At 39.7% G+C, this 18806-nt stretch overlaps 2 protein-coding genes across 3 annotated transcripts; one reads left to right on the forward strand and one right to left on the reverse strand.

Moving 5' to 3' along the window:
- Nucleotides 1-9441: 9441 nt before the first annotated feature.
- LOC120440337 (lymphocyte antigen 75-like) lies at nt 9442-11179 on the forward strand. The gene is made up of 5 exons (XM_039612664.1): nt 9442-9481; nt 9571-9945; nt 10056-10460; nt 10541-10620; nt 11051-11179. The coding sequence occupies exons 1-5, from the start codon at nt 9442-9444 to the stop codon at nt 11177-11179; spliced, it is 1029 nt and encodes a 342-aa protein (XP_039468598.1).
- A 1309-nt stretch (nt 11180-12488) lies between these two features.
- Nucleotides 12489-18635, reverse strand: pde12 (phosphodiesterase 12). 2 transcript variants are annotated; one of them, XM_031757618.2, is made up of 9 exons: nt 18480-18635; nt 17652-18058; nt 16888-17315; nt 16699-16804; nt 15938-16082; nt 14248-14326; nt 14023-14145; nt 13665-13870; nt 12489-13136 (listed from the first exon to the last, which is right to left on the reverse strand). In XM_031757618.2, exons 2-9 carry the CDS (start codon nt 18041-18043, stop codon nt 13017-13019), a joined length of 1599 nt encoding a protein of 532 aa, XP_031613478.1. In that variant the 5' UTR covers nt 18044-18058; nt 18480-18635; the 3' UTR covers nt 12489-13016. The 2 variants fall into 2 exon arrangements, with proteins under 2 accessions (XP_031613478.1, XP_031613477.1); XM_031757617.2 differs by having other exon boundaries at nt 17652-18635.
- Nucleotides 18636-18806: the final 171 nt, after the last annotated feature.

Below are 18806 nucleotides of genomic sequence, written 5' to 3' on the forward strand. Positions count from 1 at the left end.
CATTAGTGAATAATTCACTAATTTTAGAGTTTTTTAGACTGCTAGCTGTAATGTTGTGCCCATTTACTAAAAGTCCAGGGAGGTCAGGGGATCTAGTCAAGGTTTTGAAAGAGATTGTGTGCTGTACAAAGAATGTTTTGAGGGATAACCTTAATAATTTTTTGAAGCTCTTTGTTGTTTATTTGCAAGTTATAACTGGCCCTGAAATCTTCAAACAAAATATTACCTTTATCATTTAATAAATGCATCACTGACCAGTTGCCTTTTTTGTACCATTTTTGCACAAAGAGCGATTTGTTTCTAACTTTTATGTAAGGGCAGTTCCAAGAGCAAGGAATATGAGTTAAGTGTGTTTATCAATGTGAAGAAATATTTCTCTTTTTTTTTTAAGTAAAAAAAACTTGGTGGTAACAAGGCTATGGTTTGGTTCCAGTGTAACTTTTTTTCCTTTTGTTGACTTTATTTCAGTCTTAGGGTTTTTTGGTTTCAGATTGTATCTTTCCATGTCAAATTGCCTTTTCAATACTAAAATCAAGTTGCTCTAAATACTTAGGGCAGGTCCTCTCTGCCTCGGAGACGTTATGGTTTTTATTCTAAAGGCCAAATGTTTCAGTTTCCGGTTTGACTGCCTGAAGTCTGTCGAACTCGAAGGTCATCTCTAACTGCCTTGATAAACTCAGGGGTGTTCAACTCTAACAGAGTCTAAGCCGCACACTTGAAAGCTTCCTAAATAATATTTTTAAAAAGTGAGTGTATATTTATATAGTTTTATTGTTGCCGTAAAATAGGTCAAAACGTCACGGTTGTCAAAATATATTATGTATTTCAGAGAAAGGATAATGGTATGTCCCACACACTGATCCCGCCTCTTCTCCAAGTCTGATCAATCAGAGAAAAACAGCGTGGCGAGGATAGGTCCTTAAAACTCCGAGCCCTCGTAAGGAAACGAGATTCGGTCAGAACCAGCAGGTTATTGCAGTTTTAATACAACAAACATACCGTTTCTCCACATGAGAAAATGTGTAGCCCTCCAGGTGAAGGAAATAATGGTGATGATGTTGTAAGAGAGGATTCTGCACTACTAAACAAGAAAGCAGGAGAAAGTCCAACTTAAACAAAAAATAATGAAGTCGCTGATTACACTTAGTGGATTCTTATTTCCACAACAGTAAATAGTGACCGTTTATAAGACTAATAATAAAGAGGTTGAAGGTGTTTCTGGGGCAGATAACATTGCAGCATCATGCATTGTTTAACTGTATAAAAAGTGAACCATATGAGGACAATTCTGACATGAGTAATGAAACGTGTGGTTGGTGATTTGTTTAATGGGAAAGTCTGTATGTCTTTTGAGCAGGTCCAAAGGAAATATGGAATACATCAAAAGGATTTTTTTGCATTTTTACAGGCTCGTCACTTCATTACTTCAAATTTTGATGCTTTGCACAATACAATGCAACTAGGACCCAATGCATTTTTTTACATTTAAATTCAGATAAAAGTACTATAAGACAGTTCTATAATACATTACAAGGCCATAACAAACATAATATTAGAAAACATATCAGGAGTTGGGAGGGAGACCTCCAGTGTCATTGTGATGATTATGCCTGGAGTGAGTGCATACCATCTGCGCATTCTTTATATAAAATTTTACACAGACAGTATAGAACGCCTACTTTTCTGAATAAAATTGATCCGAGTAGGTCATCACAATGTACTAAATGTAAATCTGAGGTGGGGACCTACTTGCATTGTCTTTGGACTTGTTCAAAAATGTCAAAATTCTTGTTCTGTGTAACAAACGAATTAAAGGGTATATTTAAATGCAGAGTACAAAAAGATCCAGCTCAGTATTTATTGGCTCTGCCAACTGTGAACAAATTTCCCGATAAAAACAAATATAAACTATATGAAAATTATTGTTCTTGGCAAGAAAATGTATTCTTTTCAGTTGGATCAATGAAAAACCACCAATAATAACTCAACTGGTATACTGTACACTGGTATAAAGAAATCTTCAGAGTCTTACCAATGGAAAGACTGAGTGCAAAATTAAAAGGTAATGATGATATCTTTATGGATATATGGCGCCCTCTAATGGAATACTTACCTGATGATCTGAGGGAAACTATGGGGGAGAGGGGCAGGCCCACTTTAATGGCAGGTTGGGTTTGTCAGGTCAAATGTGTAAACGGGTGGTAGACACAATTATTTACCATATTGTTTTTGTTTTTCTTTTACTTGGCTCAGACTGCTTAGTGTGTTGTTGTTTGGGGTTTTTGTTTTTTTGTTTTTTGTTTTTTTTTTAATGTCAAAAAATCCAGATAAAGAGATAAAGGGGAAAAAAGAAAGAAGTGTAAGGACACATTAAGTATATTAAGTATATTAAGCCATTCATAGGTTATCTGATAATAAAGCTTGTGGTTTGGATCACATCACTGCAGAACATTTAAAACATGCTAGGTTAAGGCTAGCTCCTCTTCTAGCGCTCTGCTAGGGTTTATGATTCATGGGATACTACCAGACTCAATGCTGTGTATTTTACTTGTATCAGTTATGAAGAATGAAGCTGTAAAATTGAGCTGTCTGGATAATTATAGGCGGATTGCACTAGCCAGTATTTTATCTAAGGTGCTAGAAAGAATCTTGATTGACAGAGTTAGTGTGTTCATCTATTCCCTGGATAATCGGTTTGGCTTCTGACCAAAGCACATCACTGACATGTGCATATATGCACTCAAAGAAATAGTCAGGGCAAAAAAATTCATCTGTCCTTATGTATTTCATTGATGCCTCTAAAGCTTTTGATTGAGTAAACGACAGAAAACTTTTTGATAAATTGAAGCGGCGGGGAGTTCCTGGATACATTGTGAGGATTCTCTCTTACTGGCACGCTCATCAGAAGATGTAGTTTAAATGGGGAAGCAGTATTTCTGCCCCCTTTGGTGTTAGCAATAGTGTCAGACAGGGTGGGGTTTTATCTCCAATTTTATTTAATTTATATGTTGATGATTTGTCCATGCAGCTGAGAGCCTGTAACACTGGGTGTATATTAGGTAAAACATTGATAAATCATCTCATGTATGCAGTTAACCTGGTTGTTTTTAGTCCAAGCAGTGCTGCGTTACTGTCTGTACTGAGTGTGGTGTGCAATATGATTACACCGCGTTCTAAATTATTATGCAAATTGTGTTTAAGTGTCATAAAGATTAAATAAGTTGTTTTTCAATTAAACCCATTGATGAAATTGTGTCTCAGGACTCTTTGTATCACTGAAATCAATCTCGGAAACCTATGATCATTAGTTTGCCAGGTGAACCCAATTAAAGGAAAAACTACTAAAGAAGGATGTTCCACATTATTAAGCAGACCACCATTTTCAAGCAATATAGGAAGGAAAAATGATCTTTCTGCTGCTGAAAAGCGTGAAATAGTTCAATGCCTTGGACACATAATGAAAACCTTAGATATTTCACGAAAATTTAAGCGTGATCACCATAATGTTAAGAGATTTGTGGCTGAGTCAGAGCACACATAGGTTCGTGGAGATAAAGGCACAATGATGGTTTCTGCCAGACAAATGCATCAGATTAAGACAGCAGCTGCTAAAAGGCCATTACAAAGTAGCAAACACATATTTGAAGCTGCTGGTGCCTCTGGAGCACTGCGAACATCAAGGTGTAGGATCCTCCAGAGACTTGCAGTTGTGCATAAACCTTATATTTGGCCAACCCTAACCAATGCTCACAAGCAGAAATGGCTGCAGTGGGCCCAGAACTACATGAAGACTAATTTTCAAACAGTCTTGGTCACAGATGAGTGCAGTGCAACCCTGGATGGTCCAGATGGATGCAGTTGTGGATGGTTGGTGGATGGCCACTATGTCCCAATAAGGCTGCGTCGTCAGCAAAGAGGTGGTGGAGTCATGTACTGAGCCGGAATCACGGGGAGAGAGCTGGTCGGCCCCTTTAGGCTCCCTGAAGGTGTGAAAATGACCTCTGCAAAGGATGTGGAGTTTCTGACTGACCACTTTCTTCCATGGTAGAAAGAGAAGAACTGTGCTTTCTGCAACACAACCATCTTCATGCTACAAGGAATACCTCTGCATCATTGGCTGCTATCGGCGTAAAAGGAGAGGAACTCATGGAGTGGCCCTTCCCTGATTTCAATCCTATTGAGAACCTGTGGAGCATCCTCAAGCAAAAAATTATGAGGGTGGGAGGCAGTTCACATCCAAACAGCAGCTCTGGGAGGCTGTTCTGACATCCTGCAAAGACATTCAAGTAGAAACTTTTCAAAAACTCATAAGTTCCATGGATGCAAGAATTGTAAAACTGCTATCAAATAAGTGGTCCTATGTTAATATGTAACTTGACCGGTTAAGATGTTTTTGATTGAAATAGCTTTTGATGTCAATGAAATTGATCTACTAATGCTGCAAATTCAACAAATGACCACTTTCAATTCTCTACAACCTATAAAATCTTTTGAAACTCTGTGTGCGTAATAATTTGGAACAGTGCATTTTAAGTTTTTTATTTTTGAAAAACATACTGTTTTCATTGGGAGTTTTGTTCAGTAACATTTGAATTATACTCTATTGGTCAATGACTCAAAAGTTATGCCAACTCTCATTTGAATCGACTATTTAGGAAAAACAGAGAAAAATTTGCATAATAATTTGGATTGCGGTGTAAATTACAAAGCTGTTAAAAGTGCTGTTTTGATATGTAGAACCAAGCAGGAGAAACAGTTAAATTTCCCTGTTTAAACTGTCCCAAAAAACTCTTGAAGTTCATAAAAAGGTGAGCCTTTTGTCAAATCGCATGCCAAAAATTTGGGGGTTATATTTGACAGTAATTTCACCTTTGAAAAACAAATTAGCTCAGTTGTACAGCGGTCTTTCTTCAAACTGAGGCTTTTATCTAAGGTGAGATCATTTTTATCTTTTAAAAACTTTGAACGGGCGATTCATGCTTTCATTATATCCCAGCTGGACTACTGTAACTCCTTATATGCTGGAGTTAGCCAGACCTGCCTGGCAAGGCTGCAGTTGGTCCAGAATGCTGCAGCTCGCCTTCTGACACGTACTAAAAGATGTGAACACATTTCCCCGGTGCTTGCCTCCCTTCATTGGCTCCCTGTCCGCTTCAGAATTAATTTTAAAATTTTATTGTTGACCTACAAAGCCCTGAATGGACAGGCTCCTGGGTATTTGGCTGACCTCTTGCAGACTTATACCCCCCTTAGATCTCTTAGATCAAGTGATCTTTTGCTTTTAGCTGTACCAAGGTCGAGGCTGGTTCATAGAGGTGATCGAGCATTTGCAGTCGTAGCGCCTAAGATGTGGAATAATTTACCCCTACACATCAGACAGGCTCCCACTGTCAATCTTTTTAAATCTTATCTTAAAACGCATTTTTATGTACTGGCTTTTAATACAGCATGAGAGTTATTTGTTAATTCATATTTGGTGTTTGTTTTAATACTCTAAGTTGTTTTATTAGGTATGTTGTATTCTTGTACAGCACTTTGGTCAACGCTCCTGTTGTAATTAAATGTGCTATATAAATAATTAAACTATTAAACTATAAATACCTCAGTCACTTTAATACTGATGAAATAAATGATGATGATGTCATATACAAACAAAGGTGTAAGCTCTATGTGGAGGCAAATACTATTGCACCTAAATTCAGCTCTTGTGCACTTCCAGTTAAAGGGGTTTTGTTTAAAGCAGTGGTTCTCAAACTATGGTACGCATACCACTGGTGGTACTTTTAAAGATTAAATGATATACCATTGTGGAGGTATGCAAAGATGACACAAGAGTTCCCGAGGCTCTTCTGGGAGCCGGAGTCGACCAGAAAACGTCTCCCCGAGCGTGAGTCCTCTATTAAGAGCAGCCTTTCCTTATCGCGGCTGCTAGAGAGCGCTGGCGGGGTCATTTCCCTGGGCAAAGGTGGCACGGCACTGTCACGCTGATGGTAAAAACACAGCCCTTTTCCACGGTGCTGCTGTGCCGCAATCCCAGCCAGCATCGATGAGTTGGAGGCCCCCGGGAGAATCGGTGGGGGCACGGGAGATGTCGTTGGTGAGTCAGGAACTATCGCCTAGATGTCGAAGCTCCTAGCCAAGCGAATACGATCTGCTTCTTTTGCGAGTGAAAGGTAATCCTTCATGGCCAGCAGCGGGGAGTTGGCGGGGCCAGCTCACATCCGTTCCTAGCAAGGACAGCGTGCTCTCCATGAGCTCGGGAGTGGCCCGAGAGAGAGAGGAGTTATTCGGCCCGCTCTGCGTGGGAGAGGGAGTAGCACCACAGCAGCAGCGCCTTGAGAGCGGTGTGACTGTGTGACGACTGCATGGCTCTAGTAACAGTATAATTTTAGCACTCACAGATCCGACAGCGAGTGGTTCCCGTTAATTATCCAGTCTGAGAAAGCATTAGTTTAAGTGTTTGTGTATTTATTGATTTCTTCTAAGTAATTGTGTATTTTATGTGTGTTATGGTTTTATATTTTTACAAATTTTTAATATTTTTAATGTTTTTTATTATGGTTTATATATTGTGTTTTGTCTTGTTTTTTATGGACATAAAGTCTTTCAATAAAGACTGAAATGAATTGAAAGATCTTTTTCATTTTTACCCCTCGACTGGAAAAAGGCTAATGGGGTGTTAGCATTACCCCACTAGGCAGAACGGTGGTGATGACACCCAACTTTGTGAACACGATAACTTCAGAAAAAGGAGATGTAGGATTTTCAAATGGATCTACTAAAAGTCTCTGACAAGTTTGAAAATCTATTACTTTGACCTCAACCTGAAGATTAAGGTCGAGGTTATAGATTTAGACTATATAAACTTTGTCGAGTTATTGTGTTTTGGTTTTGACAGTCTGGGGAATGTTTTTAAAACATCCTCCAAACCATCTTTCTTTTTTTTAATCAAAAGTGAACTTTCCCCAAACATCAGGAAAACTTTCCTCACACAACGTTTAGAAAACGTTAGCTGAAGTGGGGCAGTGAACAATCCCTGAACGCTCCCTTGTTTGCTGGGATCTCACCTAGAATTAATACTGTGTATCTATTGAAAATCTCACATGAGTTGTCAGTAACTTTGACCTCACGGTCAATCTTGTGAATGTGATGTTTGAGAAAGATTATTTTTTTAACCTGCTTTTTGTATCACTCAGCAGCTTTCACAATGTGAAAGAGAAAGCAGTGAGTGGAGTCACTCTGAAGTGAAGAGCAGTCGGATGGAGAAGTCTTCCATAAAGGGGGAAATGACGACAGAAAGAAAACTGACCTGTGAAATTCAAAGCCAGCTTTGCTTCTGTTCATAAAAACACTCTAGCGTGATGTTTTGTGTAAATGAAGCTGCTGTTTAGTGCATTCTGGCTCTCCTTCAACTTTCTGTTCATGCAAATGATGCTGCGAATAGTTCCTGCCTCAGTGAAAGGAAAAACAACAAATTTCCAAGAAAAAATTTCTTTGGCGCTTTGTTAAAAGAAAGATAGCATATTCCTGATAACCCGACACACGGGACTGCAGTTTAGATTCAGATAAAGGTACTTTTAACTGCTCCTATATTCATGTCTGTTTGCCACAGCAGATAACTCCATGTGTTTTATTTAGCAGATTTAACTTATACTTCTTGACACAACCCAAAAGGGATTTGGGTCTTGTCGTGGTGTCAGACTTAGGATTTCACTTGTTTAGATTGTTTAGATAGTTTAGATGCATACATAGACAGATATTATTGTTAAATAAATATAAGAACACATCCTTATTATAAAAGTTCATGTGGTCACTTGTCCTAAACCAGTCTGTCGTTAAGCTTGTATGTTTTAAGTGAATGTGGGAGGAGGGGTGGGAGTGGGACTCAGACTTCATAAACAACATTTAGTGAATTTTGCATTAATTTCTATCATTTCTGCATCCAATGCAATGCCTTTATCTATGGAAAGATGAGATGCTCTATAACGTGCAAGGCCAGAATATCTTGCTACGTCTATCAACAGTGACATCATCTCCACACATTTTGGTTTCCATCATTGATGTACAAATTATTCTTGGTTTCATCAGTGCAAGATCGGAGGAATTTTCTGGGGCTTATTTAGATATTTCCTGGCAAAGTTTAATCTAGCCTTCCTGTTTTTTGGTTTACATCTTCTTGTAAACTTTCTGTATGAAGACAATTATACCTACTTCCCCGAGAGATTGAATGAGAAAAAGGCCTCTCTGGGTCATGATTTTACCCATAAATTGTCCAATTACTTTTGAGCCTCTGAAAATGACTGCATTCAAAAGTGACTGATTTATGAAATTTGATCTTCGAAAACCAGTGTTGTGATCAGCAGTGGCACAGGTTTCTTGTCATGGAAGAAGCAAATGGGGAAAAAAAGGAGCTCCAATATTAGGACTTTTATTTATTTGTTCAAAAAGACAAAGAAAAGATTTGGTCACTAAACAAACAATGTCTGTGTTTAGAGGCATTGTTTAGGAGAATTTAGCTTCCAGAACAAACTTCAGCTGATTACTGAAACTTATCTTGAAATACTGTAGATACATGATATTGGTGCAGAAGGTTTTCAACATGAGCACAGATCTTACCGAAACATGTTTGAGTTTTACTGAGGAATTCATCACTGGTGTGAAAATAAAATACGTACCGGAAATACTACAAATCACATTATTTTATGCTACGGTGGATACATCACAAGTAATTTGAGGTTAAGGCTCTTGCCCAAGGATACTTTGACAGATTCACAGAAGTCAAGGACTGAACCTCCCACCTTCTAACTGGCAGATGGCCTGCTCTATCAGCTGAGCCATAACTGCTCTATAAGACAGTCAGGATGCACACAGTGAAGCGTCTGATGGTAAAATGTGTTCTTAAGACATTTAACTTCATCTCTCTAATGCCTTTTAAATGTTTCCTTTACCTGATTCATCAGTCATATCTATTGTTTTAGGCAATTCTTTGGTTCAATCAAATCATGAAAATAAAAAAATATATAACTTCGGTAATTCAATGACATGATTTGCACATTTTTATCTCTAAAATCAAACAGATTAGCTTCACTCCTGTGCAGTATCATTAAAAACAATGACTGAAATGAATAAAACGTCTTCAAATTTTAAGAAAACAAACTGCAGTTGGAAATAAATGTCATTAAACACAAGATAAAACACTCTCATTTAAAATAATTTCTATTACTTTAAGCCTGAAATTTGAATTTTTAGCAATTTTAAACAAACCTGGTTGATGTTGCTTCTGTGTTTCCATAGAGGAGTCTCTGTAACACAGTTTGCATAAACTGATCAACAGACCTGTAACATTTCTCAGAAACAGGAACATGAAGCAGGAGTGGGATTTCCCTGCATTTTTATTATTATAAAGGCAGAGTTTTCTTTCACAGTCCACAGAGCAGCATCATGACTGTGAAGATCCTGCTGGGTGTCTTCTGTCTCTCAGGTCAGTCATTTTTGGCAGTGGTTATCACTCTGATATGTTACATCCAGATTGCATGTTCAGAGATGTTGATCGATCATATTTCCTCACAGGGTGGCTCATCTTCTCCAGGTGCCGTCAGTACCACTTTGTTAATGAGTCTTTAAATTGGGGTGAGGCTCGGAGCTACTGTAGAGTGAACTACGTAGGTCTGGCCAACTTCGAAAACGCTACAGAAATGAAACAATTTAACAAAACAGTTTCATCTGCTGGTTACAACTCTGAGGTCTGGATTGGTGCTTACCTAAAGTTTTATTGGAGTTATGTATCTCAGATCAATGATGATTACTGGAAATGGGAAAACCAAACTAAAAATGAACCCTTTTCAGTTTACTATTTGTGTACAAAAGTTTTAGTGAATGCACCGTACTGGTCTTGGTATTACTATATCAACTGCTCATTGGAATACCCATTCATCTGTTACAATGGTAAGAAAATAGCAAAGGATTTTCTTTTCTCATTAAGATTGTTTTGATTTGATTATTTTCATTCACAGAAAAATCAACATGACTTATTTAACCACAATTTCTAATTGCAGGAACTTACCAGAGTCCTGAATTTGTTTTTGTGAATAAAAGCATGGACTGGTTCAGAGCTTTGAGGTACTGCAGGGAGAACTTCACAGACCTGGCTGGCAGTTCGCTTTCCGTCAGTGATGCACAGAGGCTGGTGTCGTATGGGACTGAAATATGGATCGGCTACATTGCACATCCTCACATTTACTGGAGTGATGGCAGAGACTCCTCATTCAGATACTGGGATGAATCAGGAAAAATATTTGGCATTTCAAATGACCTGCGTGGTGTTGCAGATATGCAGAGATCAGGAAAATGGAGGTTACTGCCCTATAATACACCACGACCATTTGTCTGCTATGACAACCTGCCAGTTCCTCAACCTGAAACCACAGAAACTCCCAAAAAAGAAATTGTTTACAGAAAAGGTATAAAGTTACAGTTTTGATATCACAAAAATATAATAACTGAAAACTCATCATGACGCCTTTTGTCCTCTCTGTCTCAGTAATAAAAATCAGGTTGAAGCTGAAGGACTCCTCTGTGGATCTGAATGACACAGCTGCCGAAGCAACACTCCTGAAAGAGGCAAGTCTCCACAATACTGCCTTAAAACTTCACCTCATCACCTTTGCACTTTAGTATAGGTGCTGTGGGTTTTACCCATCTCTTTAATTTAATGTGATTGCCTGTCCTCATTGTTCACAGTGTCTATGAGCAAGCTGCTGCGTGAAAATTAAGGTTGTAAATTAGAATTTTTGAATCCTGACAAGTGTTCGTAAAATTCTGACATCTACAAATGATTTTTTTTAAATGACAGAAATAATGTTCATACTCATGTTTATGAGTTATATTTTACTGTATACATTAGTCAGCCCAATTTAAATACAAAGGTATGAATTAATGTCAGAAAACAAGCTGATGGTTTTCATTTCATTTATTGATGGTTTTTCTAAAGGTGTCTTTTGTTTGTTTTTAGTCTCTGTTTTAACATGTGTGTAATGTTTGGATCTCTCAGCTGCAGGACAGACTGAAGGAGAAAGGAGTGAATGGAGTCACTGTGCAGTGGAGAGAGCAGCCTGATGGAGCCGTCTTCCATAAAGACAGGGAAAGTACTCAAAGAAGAAAACTGAGCTGTGAATTTTAAAACCAACATTTCTGCGACTTCTCTGAAACTCACGCTTAGTGTACATGAAGCTGCTGTACATACTGTGGTTTTGCTCTGTATTTGTTTATGCAAATTATACCATTCACAGTTGTCACCTTGGTGACATGAAAATAATCAGATATAATTACAGTTTTATCATTGTTTTTATCAGAGTGTTTTGTTTTGGACTAAAAGATCCTATCATGGTTTTAATATTCCTGATGACGTCCTGTGTGGGACTAAAGTAAAAACTGTGTAGATGCTTGTTCTGTCTGCTTGGGAGAATTCTGCTTTTGTATGAGATTTATTGTTTTTAGACAAAAAGTGTTTTGCTCCCTGAAGAGAGCCTCTCAGAGAGAGGCTGAGGACAATACAGAAAACAACAATGGAAATAATTTCATCCATCCATCCATCCATCCATCCATTCGCTTCCGCTTATCCTTTTCAGGGTCGCGGGGGGCGCTGGAGCCTATCCCAGCTGTCATAGGGCGAGAGGCGGGGTACGCCCTGGACAGGTCGCCAGTCTGTCACAGGGCTAACACACAGGGACGAACAACCATTCGCACTCACATTCACTCACACATTTACACCTAGTGGCAATTTGGATTATCCAATTAACCTATCCCCACAAGCTGCATGTCTTTGGACGGTGGGAGGAAGCCGGAGTACCCGGAGAGAACCCACGCAAACACGGGGAGAACATGCAAACTCCACACAGAAAGACCCCCGGCCTGATGGTGGAATTGAACTCAGGACCTTCTTGCTGTGCGGCAACAGTGCTAACCACCGTGCCACCGTGCTGCCCGGAAATAATTTCAAATAAAATGAAATCACATTGTTCGGTGAACTCATCCAGAAACATTTGTTATTGTCCTATTTACCTACATTCAGGTGTAACACCTTCTATGATTATTTTAAAATAAAATAACAAAAATTCAAAATGCTGAATTGTATTGTTTGTTACCGTTTCCATGGAGCGCTGCCTTTAAGTGCACAAACATCCTAAAACCAAGTGACTCAAAACTGCTTCCTAGAGAAATATAAAACAAATCATTTTTCTGCTCTTCTAAAAAAAACAATGTAAAACTAAATGTTTATTTACTTTACTCATCTGAACTGTGAATATGTGATAGATATTGCTCATTTCTTGGATGCTAAATATAATTTATGTTAAGATTGTCACAGCTTTATTTCCGAAAACAGGTAGAAATGTAAGTTAAATTAAGAAGGTAAAAGTTGGACTAAATTAAATTAAATCTATATTTCGAGGATATTGTCACAATAATGAACAAATCATTTAAGCATCACAGGATGTTCACCTTCTTTAATGATGTCTGTAAGTACAGAGTATATGACATTAAGCCAACAAGTGAGAGTCAGTGTTGTAGACTTTATTTAAAAACTGAAAGGCCCACTGAGCAGCACATTTGGGAACAATGATAATAAATACTTATATTAAAAGGTCAATATTTATCTATTAACCCAGAAATAAAGTGAATAACCTCAGAGTGATCATTAATCATCAAACTATTATGATGCAGTATTGTGAGTTTGTTTTTTGAGTATTTAATCAATCCCTTTCTTAAATCCCTTCCCAAAATGTGCAATTACTTACTTTTCTCATTCCAACACTGAATATAAGTGATGAAAATAATTTATTGTTTAATAAGGACTGTGAATAATTTAAAATAAACTTTCACTGTGTTGTGGTTTAAGTTCTTTTTTCTGATCCTCTGAGCTTCTGTTGGCTTTGGTTCTTCTTGGTAAACCTGCAGGGACACAGTTTAAATCTCAGTGTTTTTAAGCATCTCTGTCCATCATGGTTGGAGGTCAGAGGTCAGGGGTTCCACCGGAGGTCACAAACCAGAGCGATGTGGTCGGAGGGGTGAGCCACGCTGGGCAGAGCCTCGTAGGTGGTGACCTCCTCGAGGCTGGGCAGAGGGATCACCTGCTCCACCTGCACACAAACAATATATGTGTTACATCAGTTATTCACACAAAGAACACCCGACTCCATTTTTACCTTATCATCATTTTTTTAAATAACCAATCTCCATTGAGTTTGTTTTCTGTTCCTCATCTTTGACTTAGTGAAAATCTGAGAAATCTGTCATTCTTCACCTGTTTTACAAACTCTTTTCTGATGTACTTCAAACTTAGCAAGTAGGTCGCTCAAGATCTCAGTAATTAAAAAGACTGATTTCATTTGGTTGAGTGGTACACATAGTTTGGCTAAAAGATGTTCTAAGTAAAGTAAGTAAGTAAAGCTGATTTATTAAGGGCTTTTTGTAGACAGTCACAAACCTGTGCAAAAACGAGAGTAAAATAAATATGAAAATTAAATACCATAACAGCCAACAAAAAGACACGATAAAACAATGAAATAAAAAATAATTTAAAAATAAATAAATACTAATTCACTAAGATTCCCATAAGAAAGCTTGTTAAAACAAAAATGTCTCTCTACATCCTCTGCCATCAGTACCTGCATGCAGTCCGGCTGTATAAAGATGTAATCCAGGCAGCCTTGAAACCCTCGCACATAGTTGGTGTAGGCCGGCAATCCGCAGGCGCTCAGCAGAGGGGGGATGTCAGAGAGCAGCTCCATACTGCAGGACTCCCCCGGCCCCGAGCTGCTCCAGTCTGCATGCTGCGGAGGAACCACAGCCTCACTGAGCAGCTGAAACACACCTGAGAGGGGACAAGATCAAGAAACAAACCAACCTGGATAAAGACTGTGTTAAAAAAAACTATAGACATGGTGAAGATGAACTTTGACCTGAGGGTCATTATGTTCTAGTAAACCATCTCAGATTCGGCTGTAGGTACTTTTCTGGAGTTACCTGCACTTGGGGTGGAGTTAAAGTCTCCACAAAACACCAGCGGAGCTCCAGGTGCGACCTCGCTGATCACATGACTCAGGTGTTTCAAAGCCACGCCCATCTGGACTAAGCGAACATTCCCCCCTTCAAAGGAAATGAATTAAATCCTCAGAAGTCCGTACTGACAATCTCTGCTGGTTAAAATGAGCAACTCAGGTGTTCATGGAAGTAAACAGGACATTTTACCTTTCGGGTGCCAGTACAGGTGAGTGTTGGCCACACAGACCTTCCTGCCGGGTTTATTCAGGTCCTCGAGGAAAGTGACCTGCAGGGAAACAAACAATTCAGTGATTAGACAAACATTTCTTTTCATGACTGAATAAATTGCTGACTTTTTAATTGTAGTGGGCATTTCTTTCACATATTCAAGAAGCAAATTCCAGGACCAGGACAAACTCTCAAACAGACAACAGCCAACAATCAAAATTTAGTTTAGAAAAACATCCACAGACAGCAAATTCTGATTCATCTGCAGCAGGTGTACCCTCTCATTCCTTTCTCTCCGTTTGCTGTGTGAGCAAACAGCGACTTCAAGAGTGACTGAGAGCAGAGATGATCTCCTGTTGTCTGTAACTCTCCCTGAATTATCATTTTACATGTAAATATAGCTGATTTGAGTACACACACATAAACAAGACAGGTAAAGTGAAATGTTGATGGCAATATGTGATGTTACCCTAAGTGCAATTAAAGTTTTCCAAGAAGTATTACACTGAACATAACAAGCCGGTGTTTGTGCTAAAATGTTTTTTAAAGTCTGCAAACATAGTATTGTGCAGAAGTCCTGAACCTCCTTAATTACTCCTTAATTTTTTATATTTTGCTAGAAAAATGACAAATAGGTGCACTGATGTATTGATACATGGAAATACAGTTAATTTAAAAAAAAGTTTGTACAGTTTAAACAATCTTGAAAGTCAGCGTTTGGTATGGCCATCTGTATTCTTCAAAACAGCCTGAACAAGTATTCCTCTAATTTCTTTAGGAATAGCTCTCCAGAGTTCTTGAAGGACATTCTTTGGATGCTGGCTGCCTTTTCTAGTGTTCTCTGTCAAGATGATCGCACACTGCTTCAATAATGTTGAGGTCTAGGCTTTGAGGATGCCAATCCATGAGCGACAATGCTCCAATGTGAATTTTTCTATCAAGGTACTTTTACTGCACTAGCACTGTGTTTGGGATCATTATTAAACTGAAAAATTAAACTGTTAGCAATCGAATGCTTTCCAGACAGTATTCAACGCTGGATCAAATCCGATAGTACTTTTCTGTGCTCGTGTTTACGTGAATTTTTACAAAATCCCCAACACTGAAATGCAGTTCCAAATCATGATAGAGCCGCCACCATATTTTACAAATGGCTGTAGATACTCTATTCTACCTCTCTGATGAACACCTCCATACATGGATTTTTACCATTTCTTAAATATGTGACTTTCAGTTACTGTAGACATATTTTTAGACCTACCACCTCTTCTTTACTCCACTTCTCCACTTGTTTTCAGCTAATGGACACTTTCAGAATCACCTTGTTCATGCAAAAATAGGATTTTTTGTCTGTCAAACAGTATTATTGTCACAAATGTTCATTGACTAATGAACTGTGAAGAAATTAATTTTTTGTGACAGTGGCTGTGGCTGCTGGTAACAAAAGGGAGCTATTTTAATGCATTTCTTTGCCACCTTTTTCATGCTTGAAATGTCTTAAAACTACTTAAAAATTACAAGAAAGTCAAAACGTTGTGAGTGCAGTAGGTCTGAAAGACCTCCACACTGCTGACCCGATATTTGGATGGGAGCAATAACAAAATGTCCATCACTGATTCCCAAAGCTAAAATATAACAGTTAATCAGCCTTGATGGTGAGCAGCAGTACCTGCAGCGAGGTGGACCTCTGCAGGATCTTATTCTTCAGGGCACCGTTAGCAGAAACCTTCTCCAGAAGCTCAGCGTGCATGGGGTCAGAGGACAACGCCTCACTCAGCATGATGTCGTGACTGCTCAAGAGTCGAAACTTTGACCTACAGCACAACAGGATTCACTTAAATATCATAATCATCATCCATCCATCCACTTTTTCCGCTTATCCAATTCAGGGTCACACGGGGCTTCCAGATGTCATAGGACGAGAGGCGAGGTAAACTCTGGACTGTTGACTAGTTGCAGGGCTCATAATCATTATAGAATTAAAAGTAAATTTGTGATATTGCCATCAGGGCTGCATATAAATAAAGAGGCCTTTCTGTTATGCTTCAGATATTCGATACTTTCTTCACAATCACTTATTTGTAGGTGCTTGCTACTCTATCAACACAGACCGTCACGTAAGACACACAATATATTAAAAGTGCATTAAACAAAATGTATTTCATGTACTAAAAGCTTTTTATTTCTGGCCTGTGTAAAGATGGTAATGTATCTTAAAAAACTGAGACTTTATCCAACTCTCTTCATTACCTTTACCAGCGTGTGGAGTGAAGCTGGGTTTGGCTTTTTACTCAAAAATCTAAAAAATGTGCTGCTTATGCTCGCTTCAACCAAACAAACACAGATGTGGCTCTGCATATTATTTTGCCAGTGATAAAGTTACCAAGCAAGTTAAGGTTAATCCAGCTTCTGGCTGGTGATTGGCCTAACCTGCGGTAGAAGGTGGCAAGTCCTTCATGCTGCTTCTCTTTGACCTTGAAAACACCGTTCAGACCAAAGGCATCCAGTGCTGGAGTCAGACTGTCCACATACACTCCTGCAGAGGTCAGAGAGCACAACTAATGTCAAAGATTTATTTTTAAAAATCATCAGTATTTTTGTGTTTTTATCAGTGATTACCTTTATCCACCTCCTGCAGACAGATAATGTCGCTGTTGTACCCGGCAAGCTCCTTTTTGATCAGGTTCTGTCTGTAGTCCAGCTGCAGGGCGTAGGGGGCGCAGTACGGGTACAGCACCGTCTTGGAAAGGTCCGTTTGGGCGTAGATGTCGGCGAGGATGTTATACGACACCACTCTCACAGTCGGCCAGTCCGTGACTTTGGCTGTGAAAGCATGACGGTTGTCAAACAAGCACACGCCTGGTCCAGCCTCCACAGCTCCCACAGAAACCAGCTCCTTGGCCGGGCCACTGCGACTTCCATCTTTGGGCGTGCAGCTCAGTTTGAGCCTGAAGCTGATGTCCTGATTGGATGGGATGTAAACTCTCTCACATCCAACCTGAGTCCAACCACTGTCCTGATCTGAAGTTTCGCCAGGAGCTTCAGACCTGGAACAAGAGCAAAGAGAAGAAGATTGCAGGATGTCAAATCAATTTGATTATTAATGTGCCCAAACAATCACCAGATTTATAACAAAAACAGAAAAAGCAGCTGTACTGTTCTGCATCCAGGGTGTTAAAAACACTTCAGTGTAAAGGTTTGTTTACCCTTTGGCAAACTTATCTATGTTTTTGTGTCGATAAAACAGCTTGGTAGAGATAAGCAGACCTTCCTGACCCAATTCTCCCATGATAAGACCGTGTAAGGCATGCAGTTCTTGAAACAGCTGGATTGCACCACACAATCTCTGCTTCACATTTACACCTTCTTTTCTGGGTATTTACCTCGTGTGTGGGCAGTTTTCTCTGAACCAGGTGAACTCGCAGTCCTGGACGTTCCCAAACTCCACCTCCAGTTTGGGGCAGACGGGGAAGCCGGCCAACAAGGACACCGGTAGCTCCGCGGTGGTGAAGGTGGGCGCGTTCCTCTGCACTGAATATTTAACATCTCCCACCTGCAGCACGGAGCCGTCCTGCCAAGCCTCCGCGTTCAGCACCGTCTCCGGCACCTCTTCCCCGTCGTAGAACAGCTTCACCACGGTGGGCTCCGCAGCTTCATCCGGCTGCTCCTGACCCCGGTTCTTCTTGGACTTCTTTGCTTTTGATTGGTTCTTGGCTATCCCGTTGGAGATGCGGGCCAGGACCTTACCCAGCGGCTCGTCCTGGTCCCGGAGCATGTGCTTGTGGCTGCCCTGCAGACAGAAGGAGATGGTCAGCTTGGGCTCCCCGGGGAGGCACCTCACCACGGCCGCTTCCATCCTGCAGAGGCGGCGGAGGGCTCCGGAGAAAGTCCGCGGGGAGGAAGCGGGGAGTCGGCGGGTGAAGAGCGTTAGAGCAGTGGAGAGGTGGTTCAACATGAAGGCCCCGTCGACAAGAACAGGAGAGCAGGGCTGAACGGGAGAGTACCTGGACAGGTAACGTTAACGGTTACCAGCAGGTAGAGCTGTCAGTAACTACACCGGTTAGCCCGATGCTAATCAGCTGGAAGCCAACCCTAACAGGAAACCGTTAAAATTACGTGTTTATTCAGCTCCGGCTCTGTGGATTAAAACTAAAAATGGCACGTGGTTCGTAGAGAAAGCTGCTGGTTCAGATACGAGTTTCAATATTTACAATTCATCTGTAAGTTCAGTGACGGGCAGCACTTTCCTCAGGTTAGTGTGAGATTCTTCTTCTTTGGCTGGATGTTTCGTCTCACAGGCTTCAGAGCGCCCCCACTGGACAGAATCAGAATTACATCAGTTACACTTCAGTGCTATGGAACGCCAGGACTGCCATAATGAATTACTTAAATACACCATTAAATAATTAATTAAATGTGGCAATAATTAATTAAAATGGGAATTAATTAATTAAATAAATAGTTATGACACATGTAATTAATTAATTATTGACACATTTAATTAATTATTTATGTATTTCATATTTTAATTAATTATT

Source organism: Oreochromis aureus, linkage group 5 (assembly GCF_013358895.1).
Source record: "Oreochromis aureus strain Israel breed Guangdong linkage group 5, ZZ_aureus, whole genome shotgun sequence".
NCBI lineage: Eukaryota > Metazoa > Chordata > Actinopteri > Cichliformes > Cichlidae > Oreochromis > Oreochromis aureus.